This window comes from Panthera pardus, unplaced genomic scaffold, assembly GCF_024362965.1.
Source record: "Panthera pardus isolate Hobbes unplaced genomic scaffold, ASM2436296v1 HiC_scaffold_11, whole genome shotgun sequence".
In the NCBI taxonomy this organism is placed as follows: Eukaryota; Metazoa; Chordata; class Mammalia; order Carnivora; family Felidae; genus Panthera; species Panthera pardus.
The window spans coordinates 6,258,046-6,276,455 of record NW_026526666.1 but is presented as its reverse complement, the minus strand read 5'-3'; the positions used below and the strand labels follow the sequence as shown (position 1 = coordinate 6,276,455).

The 18,410-nt window shown below is 44.0% G+C and overlaps 1 protein-coding gene across 1 annotated transcript in view; it reads right to left on the bottom strand.

Moving 5' to 3' along the window:
• SPAG17 (sperm associated antigen 17) overlaps positions 1-18,410 on the bottom strand; it is a 200,298-nt gene that overhangs the window by 28,740 nt on the left and 153,148 nt on the right. The window contains exons 40-47 of the mRNA XM_053889321.1: positions 17,901-18,000; positions 17,637-17,684; positions 14,872-14,971; positions 14,069-14,171; positions 12,244-12,375; positions 4,008-4,144; positions 2,359-2,543; positions 386-446 (exon numbers count right to left, since the gene is read on the bottom strand). Of these exons, the coding sequence (XP_053745296.1) occupies positions 386-446; positions 2,359-2,543; positions 4,008-4,144; positions 12,244-12,375; positions 14,069-14,171; positions 14,872-14,971; positions 17,637-17,684; positions 17,901-18,000 (866 nt within the window). The remainder of the gene's footprint in view (positions 1-385; positions 447-2,358; positions 2,544-4,007; positions 4,145-12,243; positions 12,376-14,068; positions 14,172-14,871; positions 14,972-17,636; positions 17,685-17,900; positions 18,001-18,410) is intronic.

Sequence of the window (18,410 nt, the reverse complement as noted above, 5' to 3'; positions counted from 1 at the left end):
AATTTACTACAGGATACCTTGAGGTAGTCAGCTTTCCAAATGCATGTCAAATCATATTTAATTTTTAAAAAGGTAGTTTGCATACAACTATACGTAGCTGTAGTATTGGGACAAATGAGTGAACTTCAGGAAAGTTTCCATAGCTGGAAGTTTAACTCTATTTATGCATAGGATCTGTCTCGGGGTCATTACACGAAGTAAGTGATATCAAGCCACATATTGTACCAATACCAGGGATCTTTTGCTTATGATCCTAGAAAAATCAGACTTCTACATGGTTTAAACTGGATGCACAGAATGACTTAAAAGCCCACTCCCCTGGAACCATGCACACACTCCCATGCACACACAGGGACACACACAACAGGTAGCACATGGGACTTACGGGACCGGGTTTATAAGTCACTTTCAGTCCTGTGCTGGGTGGGGGCTGCTTCACCCTAAACCTGCCAGGCAAAAAAAGAAAATAAATTTACGCCATCACGAAAAAGCAGTGAATGAACTGGGATGTCATAAAATCAGGAAGGTGTTAATATTTGCTACAAAGCTGCAGGGGGTCCACACCATTAAAGAACCACCCAATATTCAGTTGGGAGAAGCTGGGGCCCCTTTCACAACCCCCTTTCCAGCAACAGTTTTCATCAGCGTCAAACAGACTCCAACCCCAGTTTCAACCCTCTGTTATTGGATGCCGCCGACCAGCTTGGGCTCGGGCCGACTGTCGTGAATGTTTGGCTGGTGTGTGCACGGCAGCATAGCCGCCAGTGTGAACACCGATGCTGCCTGCCAGATCATTAAGCTGAAGAATAAAGGCTCTTTTGGAAAGCAGGAGAGCATGGGAGCCGTCTCGCTCTGCCGTGGCATGGGGCTTGCATGTTTGGGGAGAAGAGAAACAGAAAAGGCTCAGAAAATGTAGAGACCTTGAAAAGCCCCAAGCTCACACGTGGTGCCTATTGATCTCTTTCCCTTCCTGTGGTTTGTGGGTTCTGCCTGAAGGTTAAAGACCTGGAGTAAATTAAAATGCCAGGGAAAGCCTACCTCCACGATGACCTCAATCCCGCTCCTTCCACCATCAACTTTGCTGTCTGAGCCATAGTGGCTGAATTTAACAAGCTGAGGAGTGAAATCCCGAAAGCTAAAATTCTATACTGAGTAGACAGGATCTGCATGGATAAGTTTTATTGGTTTGAAGTTGGTTCTCTATTTCTCCCCACCCACTTTGTTGGCAGTAGCCTAAAAAGACAGTAATGTCTGATCTGGTGGCCTCGTTGTTTCTGAGGAAACCAACATGATTCCTGAAGCTGGGTATTTGCCTCAACTAAAATGGGATGTTGATCTTTTAAACCAGATGCCTCTGTAGCTTTATTACATCTGGTTTCCGGTCTCGAGTCCAGAACCATAAACTGGAAGGACTTGCCACTTACAATGAGCATAGCTCTGCAACTGAAATAAACATTTATTTCACTGTTTTGGGGGGAGGGGACCCCATATTATGCTTAAGTTTAATCCAAAATAGAATAGGGAAGATTTTGTAATTGGGTATAGACACTTGTAATTGGGTGTATGTCCTGGTATAGACATATGGTCTATTGACCCAGTGGGAAGGACTGAACTCCCACACAAGAAGTGACCACAGCTGTGTGGATAAAGCATGGTGCCACATACAAACAGGTCCACAGGAGATCTGAGATCCTGTCTTGCTCTAGCCAATAAGACCTTAAAACATGTTACTCTGATCCTCTGTAATAGTCTCTGCAAATTCTAAAATTCTAATGATCTGGAAATGAAGGACTCTTGTCACTGAATGCCAGCTGTAGGGTATTTTCAACTGGGAGGTCAGGCTCTGAGTTACAGCCAAGTCAGATCTTCAGAGGCAAAATGGCCCTAATGACTCAGGTTAATTTTTTTTTTCCTTTTTGCCTCAATTATGCAGAAATAGTGGAGTTAAAATCCCTTATGGATCATAAAGTACAAACAAATGTCAGCTGGCATTACAGTGGGTGGTGGGTTTGAGAAATAGACTTTCAGGTTTTATGTGTTAGTTACTATAAGACTTGTACAGCTTCCCCTTTAGTTTTTGCTACCGTAGATCAGCCCCTGAATTGCTTCTACCAAAGTATGAATAACGATTAATGGGAGGACAAAGGAGTGCCCACCACATAGTTGAGGCTTGAAAAATACTGATCTGATGAAGAATGAATGAATGAAGTAAATGGTTGAACGAATGATGTGAGGATTCAAGAGTCAAGGTGTAATTAGAGTTTCAGTTCAATAAACGTTCAGTGACACAGGTAGCCAAAGACAAGTCTCAGCGAAGGAGAAAGTGACGTGAGTAGACATTTGGTGCCTTGGCCTCACCTGCAAAAGTCCACTCCAACATTCTTGAGCTTCACAGTGGCCGCATAGGTGTGTCCTTCTTTTAGGACTCCAAACTTCACTGATGGTGGGAGAAGGTGGAATCCAAAAGGGGATGAGTTCACATTATTAATGGCAGCAGACGCAACAGAGGACGTTTTCACTTTGCCTCCAACCAAATCTTGCACCTTTGCATTTAAGGAAAAAGTAACAAAAGAAAATGGTTCCAAGTTGTGTTCCCAAGATAAGAAAAAGGCCCTATCGCCAGAGGAAAAGAACTGCTTGGCTGTGAAAGGAAATGGACACCATCGGTCTCGTGTAATCCTTACAACAGCGCTGTAAGGACAGATTTTAGGCTTTCAGGATGAAGAAGCTGTCGTTCTGAGAAGCGTAAGGCGTCATTTGCTCAAGCAAAAGTTTCAAACTCAAGTTGGCTTGATTCTAAACTTTATGCTCTTTCCTCTGTGCCAGTGACTAGCAAACTTCAGCTTCCGTCCGAATCACCTGGGAGGCTTGTTAAAACACAAATTGCTGACTCTACCCCCCAAGTTTCTCAACCAGTAAATCTGGGAGGGAGGGGCATGAATTTGCATCTGTAACAAGTTCTCAGGCTTTGCCAATGCTGCTGGCCAGCTAATCACACTCTGTGCTCTTTTTATCTTGTTATTGGCCAGCGCTGAGCTCAACCTGGGAGTTCATTAGAACAGCTGGTTCTCAGACCCCCGTGACTCAGAATCTCCATTCTCACAAGATTCCCAGATAATCATGTGTGCATCAAAGTTTGAGAAGCACTCTTACCATGTAACACTTACATTGCAACCTATTCTGTGATGACAATGAACACACGGTGCCATGAAAATATCAAAGGATAATTATCAAAAGGATTGGTAGGCTCAAGGCAGGTGTTCCCAGCAGAGATGAGAGGAAATCTTAATCTTGGAGGCTCTGAGGAAGGAAGGAGCTTTTAAAGAACTAAGGGAGGGGCACCTGGGTAGCTCAGTCAGTTGAGCATCCGGCTTCAGTTCAGGTCACGTTCTCACGGTTCATGGGTTTGAGCCCCACGTCGGGCTCTGTGCTGACAGCTTAGAGCCTGCTTCGGATTCTGTGTCCCGCCTCTCCCCCACTCACGCTCTGTCTCTCAAAAGTGAATAAAGATTAAAAAAAATTTTTTTAAAGAACTAAGGGAAACCCATGATGGCTGAAGTGAGTAGGGGGGCAAAACGAGAGTAAAGGCAAACAGGGCTTGTAGCCATGCTGCCATTGTGGATTTTATCCTAAGAGTCATGGGGAAGGATGGCCAATGATCCCTGGGACCAGTGGTGCGCTGGTAAGCTGGCTCTCTGAAAAGAATGTTGATTAGTAGCATTTGCTGATGTGTATAGTGTGAGCACTCCCAGCAGGCTGATTTCAGGCTAGCCATGGTTTAAGAGCCAGCTCCTAAAATTCTCCTCATGAGCCTGGATGAGCTGGCCTCGGGCAAAGGGCGGCCTTGGCTCATTCTCTGTGTGATCCAAAGGCCTTCATGGGGAGATGATGGTATGTATGTCCACTCAATCGCAGTACCCAGTGGCTGCACATCAGTAACTTCAATGGGTCGGGATTGCATGAAATGCCGCCTGGCTCTGGGACATTGGTCCCCATGTCTGTTTTACCTTTGTGAGAGGCTGGGACTTGGGCTTGGAGCTCAGCAGGTAGTGAGGTAACTTCACTTTTTCTTTCCTTGCTTGCCCCGCAACATCCTGCAGCAACGACTGGGTGGGGATTTTCACAGGCTCACAGGACTCTGCTTCTGTTAGAAAAGTTTAAATTGTGCCACACAGATGTTTTACTCAAAGACATTTGAGGGCATACCAGAGTTTATGAGAACATAAGCCAACTTGGGAAACTTTCCTTCTTACCTTTTTAAAAGAACTTATTTAAAGGAACAAAGTCAACCCTAGCGTTATGTCTTTACATTTTACAAAGAGATTGTACCTAACGTTGTTTCTCACGACACCCCTCTGAGATGGGCGGGCAGGTGCTTAATAGCATCATCTTTTCTAAATAAATGAGAAAAGTCAAATTCTGAGAAGCTGGGTGACCAGATCTCCCCAGGGTTCTTTCCGCTAAATCAACGAGGGACAATACAGTAAACACTGACTCGGAAAGATCTTTTAAAACCGATGAAGGAAAACACTTACATTTTTATATATACCCTTATATATGTATAAGTATTTATATACTTCTAAAAAGTGGCTTAGTAATTACAGGTAAATTAAGCCAGGGAATTAAATCTTCAGATCACCCCACTTGGTGAAGGAGTGAGCAAAACTAGATAATGTGCATAGATAGCTGCACCTGTCTTTCTCCAAATACCCAGTGGTTGAAATAGCAATAGTAGTTTAGATCATCTGATTTAAACGTCCTTCCTCGCATTCAGATCACCAAGGGCGGGAAGGCATGGAAACCAATGTTTGAGTGTCCACCATGTGCAGTCAAGCACCACAAGTGTGTTCTTACATGTAGCATCTTACTCAATTCTCATAAAATCCTACAAGCTGAGGCCTATGGTATTCTAATCAGTGTACACTCAGCACTCTCCCCATTGCCCGTCTCCACCCCCCACTCCGCCCAGACATACTTCTGGTGCCACAACATCTCCGGCTCCAGTCACCAAGATGGCGCATGACCCATGCAGAGCCAATGCGGGCTCTTCACCAGTATATTTCCAAGAAGCTGACAGGGATGGCCCCAGCTTTGCCTACCGGGTTATGGATCTGGGAGAATCAAGATCTTGGACCTCTACTGTCATGGTCCCTGCCACATGGACATAGTCTGTTCTTTGCAGGAGAGGGTAAAACCAAACAGGGACAAATCGGGATGAAGCAAGATGGAGGTGGGGGGGGGGGGGCTGCCCCAAGAGAGGGGCAATCAGACACAAACACACTCCTGAAAAGCCAGAGTGCCTGGATCCAGTCAGCCCTGGGCTGGCACCACATCCACTACTCTGTGGCTGGCTTTTGAGCACCAGTAAATGTCCCCCCACTTTTCTGTTCAGCGACTCTGAGTTCTCTCAGTTACAAAGTGAAGAGTCGTAACTAATATAATAGCAATCTCTCTCTCCTTTTTTTTTTCTTACAAACAAGACAACTGAGGTTAAATAACTGGTCCAAGAAATGGAAAGAAGTGGCAGGGCTGGAATACGCAGCCAAGTGAGTCAGACTCCTCCAGGAACATGTTCCTTCTCTTAGTGTGAGCTAACAGAAAATACAGATACTGGTCTCCCCCCCCCCCCCCCCCCCCCCGGTTCCTGGCACAGAACTCCTAAAACCCTTGGAATTTCCTAGATGATAAGAACGCTAGGAACATCTTTGACCCAGGTTCCTAACACAGGGCTCCTAAATGCCTTGGACTTTCCTGGGTAATCGCAGAGTCTTTTGATACAATGAGGCTACTCTTCCTGAGCCCCTGGATAGCTTCAAGATGGGGGCCGGTCACCAGAAAGACCAAGACATGATTAGCAGCTTAGAACTTTCAGTCCCACCTCCGTCCTCTGGGAAGGGGAGAAGAGATGAGATTGAGTTAATGATGGATCACGCCTGGGTGACGAATCATTCATGAAACTGCCCACAGTACAGGGTTGCGAGAGCTTCTGGGTTGGTGAACACATCCGTATACCTGGAAGGTGTGCACCCCAACTCCACAGGGGCAGAAGCTCCTATACTGGACCCTTCCAGACCTTGCCCTATGCCTCATCATCTGGCTGTTCATCTCTGCCCTTTATCATTTCCTTTATATAATAAGATGTGAGTTCGGAGCTGTTGTATCAAATTGTAAAACCCTAGGTGGGGTCATGGGAGCCCCAAATGATAGCTGGTTGGTCAGAAGCACGGGTGACAGCCAGGATTTGCAACCCATACCTGAAGTTGGGCGGGGGGCAGTTTTGTGGGACTGAGCCCTTCACCTGTAGGGTCTGCACTACGTGTGGTTGGTGCCAGAGTTGAAATGAATTGTAGGACATCCAATCAGTGCTGCAAAATTGCTTCGTGTGGGAAACTCCTCCCCACCCCCCCTCACCTCTGGGCACAGAAGTGTTCTGTACGAATAGTGAGTTTTTCCTAGACAACTGCCCCAGTGTGTCCCAAACTCATCCATGTATCATAATCCCCTGGGCTTGTTCTAGAAAAATAGAGGTTCCCAGGCCATAGGCCAGACAAGCCCAATTTTAGACCAAAACCGAATCAGAATCTCTGGGGATGGAGCTCAGGGAGCAGTGTTTCAATGTCTTTCCCTTTGGTTACCATTTCCTACATGTGCAACCATTCTAATGGGTTGATGTACCTTTTTGTTTGTTTTCTTACCATATGCATATTACTGTTTTGTGTCCACGCATTTTACGAGTCTAACAAGTTCTAATTAATTGCTCACTCTGTTATTATTAACAGTAAATACTGATAGGGAGTCTATCCTGTGCCAGGCACTACTCTGAAAAGCATTTTACAGGTACTAACTGATTTAATCCTGACAACCTCGTGATGCATAGTACATTATTTCCCCTTTCCAGAAGAAGAAATGGGAAGAGATAGCGGGGTTAGACAGTGTGCCCAAGGTTACACAGCTATTCTATGAGGAGCCAGGTACAGCCTGTCTGTACTCTCAGCTCTGTAGGTCACCAGGCTGCCTCCCCTAATACCCCACTGGACCGCCCCTGGGCTTCAGCAGGGATTGAAGGAGGGGGAGGAGTGCTTTGAGGTGCTTGAAGCAGGTGATACAGAGGTACTTCACATATATATATATATATCTATATATATATAGGTAATATATAGATATATATATACACACACACATACATGTATATATATACACACATATGTGTATGTATAAAATATATAAATACATATTTATATAAAAATTATATAAAATTTATATATATAAATATATATACACGTGTGTGAAAAAATATATAAATATATATACACGTGTAAAAAAATTAATATATATTATATATATATAATATATATATATATATTTTTTAGAGACAGAGAGAGAGAGAGAGGGAGACAGTGTTAAGCAGGCTCAGGGCCCAGCTGGAAGGCTGACACAGACCTCCATCCCATCACCTGACCTGAGTTGACCTGAGCCATAATCAAGAGTGCAGAAGCTTAACTGACTGAGTGACTCAGGCGCCCCCAGAGGTGCTTTAATATTTAAATTGGGATGGTCCCACTTTTGGGGGGGTGTCATCTGAATATGACCGCTGGGCCCAATGCCCCTGAAGAAGCCGTCATAGTTGTCCGCTTCCCCGCTGAGGCGGACGACTGTAGTTATTTATTCATCATCACTCTTTTTTTCCCTTCCTCGCAGAGCACGTCTTCCGTGCACGTGGCGCATATTTCTCTGCCGCACTGACACTGAACTCAGCTGGTGGGGGAGGGCGTGGTGGCGGAGGCTCCTTCCGTGTGGGGTCTGGAGCACCCCTGACAGTCACCCGCAGCCCGTGGGGCGCGGGTAGAAGTCTAACCACTGCCTCTCCGGAGGAAACCTGCCCTGGTTTGAACGCTGTGCCCATCTGCAACATTTGCTGATTTCTCACCCGGCCGCCCGCAGCTGTCAGGGCGGGGCGGCGGAGCGGGCGCCGGGAGGAGGTGGGCGCTCTCAGAGCTCAGGGGCCTGGTGGCGCCCCCGTGCGCCCGCCCGCCCGCCGCTGGAACAGAGGCTGCCGCAGTCCACCCGCAGCCCCCAGAGCCTTACAGCGCTGGCTGTAAACCGCTACGGGATTTACACAGTTTTGTTGCAGCAAATGCCGAGAAGCACCTTGTAATTGTACAAAATCCAGACCTCCTCGAGCTGACGCTGTTGCTGACCAAATGAGAACACTGAACTATTTGTTAGTTTCCAGTTCATTTCTGCCTTCGGGCTTTGGAAGACATGCCCCCTGCCCATCACTCCCTCGCTCTCTCTTTTTTGCATAAAGTATTCTTTGCTCTTTCTTACATCTGGAGGGCAGTGTAATAAAATATAGAGAATGAGGAGTCAAAAAAACTCATTTCTCTCCCCCAGGCTTAGTTCCAGATTCGCTGTATGAGTTTAGATGTTGCTTGACTTCTCTAGGCTTCAGGTTCCTCAAGTAGATGAAATGGGGGTTGTCTGAGGTGATCCAATCTTAAATCTTAAAACCTACGAAATTTTATCTCATTCCCCAAGGCCAGCTCTCCTATAAAGCTTTCCCCACTCTTCCTGTTTTGCACTTCCTTAAGCTTTATTGTTTCTATCCAAACTTAATTCACCACTTTTAGTGAGTCCCGTTACCATCTCGCATCTCAGCATCTTGATCCCTGCAGGTGCAGTAGGTGTCCTTGTTCCAAAGACTCTTCCCTTCTTCAAAATCTCCTGTTTCTTTGAAGCTCGTGCCATCAGATTATTACCTATGATGTCTCCATGATGTACTTGTCGCTTACAGACCTCTGTCATTCCCTTGATTCACTGGAGGTCTTGACACCTCGGATGGACTTCCACTTCACCTGTTGACATCACCTGGACAAGCCACCCAACCCGCCCCCCACTGGTCCTCTCTGATTCTCAATCATCTCGTTTCTTCCTCTTTTCCTCTTCTCCACCCACAAGCTCCCATGGTCAGATCTCAACTTTGCCAACACCAATAATTTTACCCCTTCAGTCTCCGTGTCCACTTTCCTCTCTAGAACACAACCTCCTAAACTTCCAGCCCATTACTCTGTCGTATCTAGCAAACGATCATTTGGCCTCGCTGAGGCCTCTAATCAACTGACACTGTCACCTGAAAACAATCAGTCGCCCCTCTCTTGTTTTGCTTTCTTGTTTCTCTGGAACGGACTTTCTGTTCTTATCATTATATCCACTCCTTTGCCATCAGACTCGCTCATCTGCCTAATACCAAACATGCAAACCCACCTGCCATTGTACCCATATTCCTTCTCCTCTCTCCTGTCGCTGGATGAGGTGGCCCTATTTACATCCAAGGTCAACTCGGACACTCAGGGTTTGCCACAAACGTCACGTTCTCTCACCTTCTTTAGCACTTTGCTCTCCTGCAAGCAGGACCTCTTCTCCTGCAAGTTCTCCCTTGCTACTGCATTATTGTCTGCAAGTCAACATCCTCCAGTGTGTCAAAATTTTTGTTTTTAATGTCTCCCTGGTCACACATCTGCGTCGGCTGCAACGCCGTTCCTCCGTTCTTTTCAGCAAAGCTCTCGGGGGAAGCTGTGCATTCCTGATTCCTCTTCCACCGTTCTATACACAGCCTGCTTCAGTTGGCTGCAGGCTCCTCCAGGCCCTGAAAGAGCTCTTACCAGGATCACCAGTTACCTCCATCTCCCCCAGTCCCATGGGTATTCTGCATCTCCCTAGCAGGGAGATGCTAGCCTAGCATGCTAGCAAGGGCCATGTGATCCACTGGAAACACGTGTTTTCATGCTCCTGTTCTTCTCCGACCTCACTGGCTTCTTCTTAGTAGCCTCTTCTGGCCCTTCTTCTGCCTGTTACATTCTAGAGTCTTCCCTAGGGCCATGGTTCTCAAAGTGTGATCCAATATCAGCACCACCTGAAGCTTGTTACAACTACAAATTCTTAGCCTCATAACTGGTCACAGTACTTATCCTGGGAACCACTCTTGGTTCCTCTTATTCCTCAGCTCCACATCCCGGTGACCTGTGAGTCCCTTCAGCTCTACGTCCAGGGTGGACAGTCCCAGTTGGTTTAATCCCCCCCCCCCCCCCCCCCACTCCAGACTCCACGGCCTTAGCCAGGTCTCTACCAGTGCTCACACGGCCTGCCTCAGTGGCTTCCTCCCAGCCTCCGCTTCTCCACTCCCCTTACCCCACCCACAAGCTACCGGGTAATCTTTTTAAAGTACAAATTATAGGGGCGCCTGGGTGGCTCGGTCGGTTAGGCGTCCGACTTCGGCTCAGGTCATGATCTCACGGTCCGTGAGTTCGAGCCCCGCGTTGGGCTCTGGGCTGACGGCTCAGAGCCTGGAGCCTGCTTCAGATTCTGTGTCTCCCTCTCTCTCTGACCCTCCCCTGTTCATGCTCTGTCTCTCTCTGTCTCAAAAATAAATAAACGTTAAAAAAAATTTTTTTAAAATAAAATACAAATTATAGTTGTGTAAACTACCGTGTTCAAAACCTTCCAGTGGTATTTGAATAAAACTGTACACGGACTAAAACCCCAGACTCCTTATGCACCATCGCATGGTTTTATCTTTATCCCTCCCTCTGACCTCACCTTCCTTTACTTCTTTCTTTGCCCATTGTCTTCTAGCCTTATGTCCATTTTCCTGCTTCTTCTCCTGTAAGGGTCTTCAAACCTGCTGTTCACAATACTTGCCCCCTCTTTCTCCCCCAGGGTTGGCATGGCTGGCTCCTTCCTGTCGTTCTGTCTATGCTCAGATGTCCTTTCACAGAGGGGCCTCCTACCCCCCTAATGAAACGCCATCCCTCTCCCCAAGACATTTTCCATACCTTATGTACGGTTTTACTCTGTGATAACATTTATTCCAACCGCAATTTATCTGATTTATCTGTTTATTGATTTATTGTCTAGGTCTGCCTGTAGTCTGTACAGCTCTATAAGACGTGGGCTTTTTAGCTGCTGTATTTCCATGCCTAGAACAATGCCAGGTGTACAGTGGGCATTGAGTAAATTGTCCACTAGATGAATAAACTTTATAGAAGAGATAACCTTAAATTTACTTATTTTTATTTTTTTAACATTTATTTATTTTTGGGAGACAGAGCACGAGTGGGGGAGGGGCACAGAGAGGCGGGGACACAGAATCCAGAGCAAGCTCCAGGCTCCGAGCTGTCGGCACAGAGCCCGACGCGGGGCTCGAACTCATGGATGGCGAGATCATGACCTGAGTCGAAGTTGGACACTTATCTGACTGAACCTCCCCCAGGCGCCCCAGAAGAGATAACTTCGAAATCAGGAAGGCAAAAGGCATGTGTAAGGTAAATCCCTTAAGTCACTCATAGAGGTAGCAAGATGCTCCCTCTGGGAGAGGTAAAACTAAGACCTCTTGTCCGATTCCCATCTCACTTTCTGTTTTGTTTTGTTTTTTAGTATAATTTATTGTCAAGTTAGCTAACATACAGTGTATGTTGCTCTTGGTTTTGGGGGTAGATTCCTGTGATTCATTGCTTACGTACAACACCCAGTGCTCATCCCAACAAGTGCCCCCCTCAAAATGGACCATGTCCACAGGAGTAAAGGGGTGCAAATTCATCTACACAATTTTAAATACTCTGTTTTTCTTTTTTTTACTGACCAGCCATAAAGTTGAATTAACTTCAGTGAAATCAGTGTGATTCCACTGTAATTACAACTATTTTGTATTATTCCATACTTTAATTTCTGCTACAAATGAGATGGTGTGCTGTATAAATAGAGACTACACTTTATGTTTCTCTTCTAGCACCTGCAGACCAAGAAAGTACCTGAAAAGGTGGGTAAATATGAGTCCAACCACCAAATTACTGGCTGCTCAAAAAAAGCTACCAGGTTCCTGACATTTAGTAAATATTGCAAGCTCTCAGATCCACGAGGGATAAAATCAAATAATATAATGTAATAAATTAATTAAAATAAATAATTATATACAATAAAGAAATAAAATATAATAACCGTCTAATACATATTTGCCATTTTTTCCTTTCAATCTAGGACTTGCAATCATTCTCAAAACATTTTTTGCGATACTTTGATGTGCGAAGAAGCCTTACAAAGTGCTTTAGTTCTGGGCTCTGTGACCCACTGGAATTTTTTCTGTAACCGCCAACCAGACCCTCCGCTCCCAGTGTCATCTTCCGTCCTCCAAAAAGAGGTAACATTCAGTTTCAAGAAAGAATGAGATAAAGCAAATGACTGCCATACCTTCAATAGGTTTTGCCAAATTTTCAGTTTGGTTCTGGTCAGCAGACTCCTTGGCATCTACAAAACTCTTGAGTTTTGGAACACTCGGTGTTTGTGGGGACTCCTGTCCTGAAACTGTTTCTGACTGGGAACCTAGAAAACCCCAAACAAATATTATAAAGTGATACTCTGGTCAATGAGATAAGGACTACTGATGTTTGTATTCTTCTTTACAGCAAACAAGGTGCTCCCTACACCCCTGCCTTTAGAACGACTAAATGGAAGAAAGCTTTTAAGAGGCAAGGATTCGTCATGATATGATGCCACGTTTGCCATCAACAGGGTGGTATCTGCAAGGAATGCACTCCCCAGGAGCTAGATGGTTCCGCAAGGCAACACAGTAATTATCTTGGTTGGGTTATGCAGCAGAAGCCACGTAATTTAGCCTACTTTTACCTGGCAAGAGTAACTGAGCTGTGATTTTTGTTTTTAAAGTTTCCAATCTTGAATCCATTCATTATTATGATAATGTAGCTCTTTATTAAGACGCGTCTCTCTAAGAAATCAGTGCAACATGAAACACATTTAAAATACATCTATCAAGGACTGGGGATGCAAATAGTACATTTCAACTTGCATGTGGGCCACCCTGGCTGAATGGTGGTTGCTGCCTGGAGGATTGTTGAGAAACCTGTGGCCTCGCCCCCTTTCAAGGGGACAATAGGCTTCATTGATTACAGTTGCCTGCCTGGGAACAGGTGGGCACCAGCACCATCAGCCTTCGTCTCTGATTTCTCCCCATTTTGTTTCCAAGTCATTTTTCCAGCCTTAATCTTTGCTTTGCAGACTCTGTGGTAATCAGATGTTTTCTTTGGCTGTGCTCATTCCAGGCAGCCGAACCTCTGGTATGGCATTGTGCAGTAGAAAATTCCTCTGTGGGGGAATTTTCGCTACCCAGTTTATGAAAAAGAAGCACTAAGTTGCATTTCATCCCTAAATTCTCCAACATGCATCTCTGGAAAAGGAGACCTTGTTCTACACATCCATCATCACACCCAAGAAAACTCAGAAAAATTCCACAATGCCCCCAACTAACAGTCCCCTACTCCATACTTGTACAGTTGCTCCAAAAGATCTTTGATAGCTGTTTATTTTTCTCAACTCGGCTTCCAAAGTTTATGTATTGCAGGTAGTTTAGATGCCTCTCTAGTGTCTTTCAGTATACAACAATCATCCCATCTTTTTTCTTTTAATGACACTTTTTTTTGAAGGGTCTAGGACAGTCGTCTCCTAGAATGTCTACATTCTGGACGTGTCTGATTGTTTTCTCTTGGTTAAATTTAGGTTACTGATCTTGGCAAGAATTCTATATAGGTCCGAGGCACTTCATATTGTATTATATGAGAGAGCACTTAATGCTAGGCTGTCATAATTGCTAGAAGTTTGATCACTTGGTTGGGCTGGAAAATGGCCTATCTCTTCACTATAAAGACACATTTTCCTCCTTATTATCAGGTATTATGTGAGCTGATACCTCGAGCCTGTGTGTCTGGCCTGTTCTCCTCCAAACTTTCATTACTCCCTTGACTTATAAATCAGTCAGGTCTTCTAAATATTCTTAGGTAAATTTTAAGCACACTGGAGGAAAACTAAATTCGATTTGTATCTTGGCTTCTTCATATAACTCAGCCAAATTTGTAATACACAAGTCACAATAGGTTATGCCATCAGCCGTTACTGAGACAAGAGGCAGTAGGAAATAGTTATGTCCTAAGAGGCCATTCATTGTTAGGCATTCCTCATTTAAGTTCAGTGACAGGAACAGGAAGCTACAGAAACACATTACCTGGAGGAAGATAGGATGTTTTCTGAACAGCTGTTTCGTCTGCATCTTCTGCTGTCTTTGGAAAAGGAGGCAAGTTTTTGGAAAGCGTATCCAGATAATGAAACTGAAAGAGAAATCCAAAAGACTTACTTTAGACTTATGCATGCCTGGAAGGCACCCTCCACAAGCATGTTAAGTTGAAGAGCAATGATGAAACCATTTTTCTTTTTTAAGGCTCTGAAACTGAAAGTTTTTCAAGAGACCGTTCAACTCAATTCTAGATTTGGTCATTCTGTCCTAACTTCCTGTAACTTCTTCTCAGGCAGCTTCCGGTTAATAATAGCATCTGGAACATCCATAGAAATGCAACAAGCTCTAAACACATGAGGATATTCACTTTGCTGAAAAGTTCCAAGGTTTCATGGGAGTGCTCTGTCTCCTCGGGCTTCCAAGAACTCACAGTAATTTAGTGCTGTTTCAGCAGCTGATGGATGCAGAAATCTTAATGGGATAAAAACTTCAAAATGGAATTTATGGGATAAAAGTGGGGAGAATTCAACCCCCAAAAGGACTTGAAATAGATGAAAGAGGGTGATTAATAGTGATAATGCAAGGTATGAAGTTGGAGTGGTAGTAATAAATTGGCAAGACCTGAAATTAGTTTTCCCTCTCAAATGCTCTTGAGGACGTGGATTTGAAAGGTAAAGTTAGCTGGGCTGATGAAGGAAAGAAACATCAGGAAAGGTAGGTTACATAATAACACATGCATTGCATCAATCTCTATAAAGATTCTTACTTAATTGTTGTTAATTATGTTCAATTACCTTAGACTGACATAACTTGCTCATTTCCAAGTTGAAGTAGGGTGATATTACTTTGTTCCTAATTTCCATTAGGTAATTTTGTGTGGTTTCAATATCCTTCCTGGTTGATATTTCCATAACGATGCAAAAGAAGACAGAATGTTTTACAATGTTATTCGCTTGTGTTTTACCTTTAAATCCTGCAGAAAATGGGATCGCTAACAATAAAACGGATAAGAACTCATCAGACAATTTTTTTGGTCAGCGGGCTTTGGTTCATTTTCTGCTCTTTCTAGAATCAGTCACATTCCTTACTTCAAAAATCAGCTTTCATTTAAGATAAGAAATAATGATACCAGGTGGGAGTTTGGCTTTACAGTTGATCTCAAAAGACTAAAATACACACGGTTGACCTTTTTTGCGTGTCTTTCAATTCTCTGAGGTTTAAAGGCCAGCTTGATTCTACCAATTTCCATGATTTCAGTAGCAAGGGTAACAGAAACTAAAACCAAAACCTCAGGAGTGGTTTGTGAATAGTGTGATCAGTGATTACAAAGTAAAATAAAAACAATCATGATAATTCTGCTAATTGTCTTTCCAGTATCAGAACTCCCTGTTGGGGAGGCGATAGACCTCGAAGACTAGAAGGCTGAAGACTTCACTTCCCAGCCTTTCCTATATATATAGGGAAGGCCAGTAACTAGTAAGCTGACATCACTGGGTAAGACTCCAGATAGCCTTTAAAGAGATCTAACTCAGCTGGGAGGCTTTCCCTTTGTCCTTGCCTCACCTCTTTTCCTGCTTCCTGAAATATGGATGGAATGGCTAGAGCTGTGGCAGTGATTTTACAACCATGAGGCAAACTGGAGGATGGAAGTCATGCACCACTTCTGACTTCTTTGACATCAGGAAAGATAAACTTCTTTCTTGTAAAAGCACTGATTTGGGGGGTTGTCTGTTAAGTGTAGCTGGACCTCATCTTATCTGAAATAGTTCTCATTTTTAAGTGCTTCTCACATGCCAGAAATTTTACAAAGTGCTTTACACGTTTAATCTTGTAATAACTCCATGAGTTACTCTTATTATGCCCCTTTTATTGGTCAAAAAACCCCAAGGTATAGAAAAGCTAAGTAACCTACCTTGAATCACATAACCAGTAAGAGGTGAAGTCTGAATTAAAACCCAGGTTGCCTGCCTCGGAGCCCATGACCTTGATAAGTGCAAACGCTAGTCAACTGTTAGCTGCCCAATGTGTGGGCTGAGATACCTCCGATATTAGGCGGCCCAACACCCTCCTGTTTCAGATGAGCAAACTGAATTCCTGAGGTACGTTTTACTGATGGAAATCAGTAAATTGGGAAATGCTGATTTTTACAAGGTTGAACACGTTTTGTTACCGTAGGACCTAGGGTACACCGTGGCTCTCTAAAAAATAAGCACGACCAGCTGACATCATGCATCTGTACGTAACCAAGTTGGAACTGACTCTCGGTCTGCTGATTCTAACACTAGTGTCCTTTCTCTCATACTAGCTGGCCTGTCAGGAAATACTGCCCGAATCAAAATAGCATCTTACTGAAACAACTTTAATTTCCCATTACATTATCTTATCTCTACTGCCTTACCTGATTCATCATCAGTCTATGGCAGTGGGGCTACTGCCTGTCACTCTTGGAACCATTCTCACAAAAGAATAAGTCCTCCAGTTGATAACCTCCAATTCCTCTCTGCATTCACCTTTCTGATTCTTCCACGGAACCTGACCTTTTTGTGGCTCACCTTCCGTGCCCCTGAGACCTTCTCATTCCTTAACCCTCCTCCCCAAACGCATTTTCCACGCTGCCAAAACTCCTCTTTCAATGACACAAATCTAATTATGCGTTTCACTTTCTTCTTCAAAAACTTTCACTGGCTTGCCAGCATCTACCTGTGGGTTAAAATCTGAAAGTGTTCATGTTTCAAGAACTTTAAAAATGTGAATGGATAACACAGACGCATAATGAAAAAAGGATTAAAGAGTATGCAATAAAAAGGAAGTCTCCATCCCACACTGTCCCCTAACCTCTCGGTCAGCTTCCCCACAGGCAATCATTGTCACTGGTCTAGAAATCAGGGATATTCCATGAGACAATGTATACCTTCTAGTTTGACCTTGAATACAGGGGTGGCCCATGAGATGCAACGTCCTATCTCACCACTTCTCCCATACATTCTACAGGGTAACCCAGGCATTTTTTTTGAAGAAGAATCTTCATCCTTCCTCCAGTCATTGTGGAGAGGAGTCATGCAAATGTGTGCAATTCTACCATATGTACCACTAGATTCTCAGTAAATACATCTGGCTCCCTTTCCTCATGGGGTCCCTTTCCTCACGGGGTCCCTTTCTTCACGGGGTGGTATCTTTGGCTAGGAACGAAAAGCACATAATGCCTGGAACACATTCTTCACTGAGTTAGAAGAATCCTTGAATGTTTATAACTAGTCTCTTAAGTTCTAGAATATTTATTAGTATATTTGAATTGCCACAGCGCAGAGAATACCTGAGAACTTTCTTGCTTACAAAAAGGAGAGGATCTGCATGAGGGTCAAACGGGCTTCCCCGGGAGATAGTGACAGCCTCACTCGTCAGCTGAGTAGCCACTTGGCAAAAATGTAGAAGAAATTCAGACAACGGCAGGGAGCCGAGGTGGTAGGACTTTTCAACCTAGCCCACTCTAAAATTCCTGACTCTACAAAACTGGCCATTTTCACATGCTTATGGATACCGTGCTTCAAGATAGAATTACCTCTTATGTTCCAACTTTTCTTTCCAGTGCTTTCCTTTTGTTGTTTGCCTGCGTGAAAGGAAAGTATGATGAAAAAGGGCAAGGCTCTCAGCTTACAAACAATAAAAGAAAAACCTCTACTGTGTGATAAATTGTTGGCAATGTAGGAGATGAAAGGCTGAGGATGCATTGATATAGTCACCCCGAGTTATGATGCACGGCTCTCCATTTCCTCAATCACTGTATGCTTAATACTAATTGGAACGCATTAAGGGATCTGCTTACCTCCATTTCCTTTCAAAGAAATCTGTATCAGTTGTCTCTGGCAGACATTCCGGAGCGGTAGGCAATGATTGCTTGAATAAATCGGTTAGGTGGGCTGCAACTTTAAAAATAGATGCATTTAAATTTATCCTCACATCTTTATGGCACAACACACAATCGGTGCCTGGTGACTCACTTGAGAGGTTTTCTAAGAGCTTATATTTAATCTATCAAGTGTTTACTAGAATTTCCCTGACCAAACTGTAGTACAACAGTAAACCAGACCACTTTTATCGAATATTCTATTAGAGAACACACATCTTACTGCCAAAATGTAGAATGTAGTGACATCTCATTGATCCCACATCATTTGGGGAATCAGTGTTTTACCTAACTGAATTTCTTCATATCTGAAACACCAAAACTTTAAAAAAAAATTAACCATCTTACTGAAACCGTTTTTCTAAAAAAAAAAAACTAAGGGTCTGAATCTAAGTATATTAACATAATACAATGGTTGTTTGATAATCC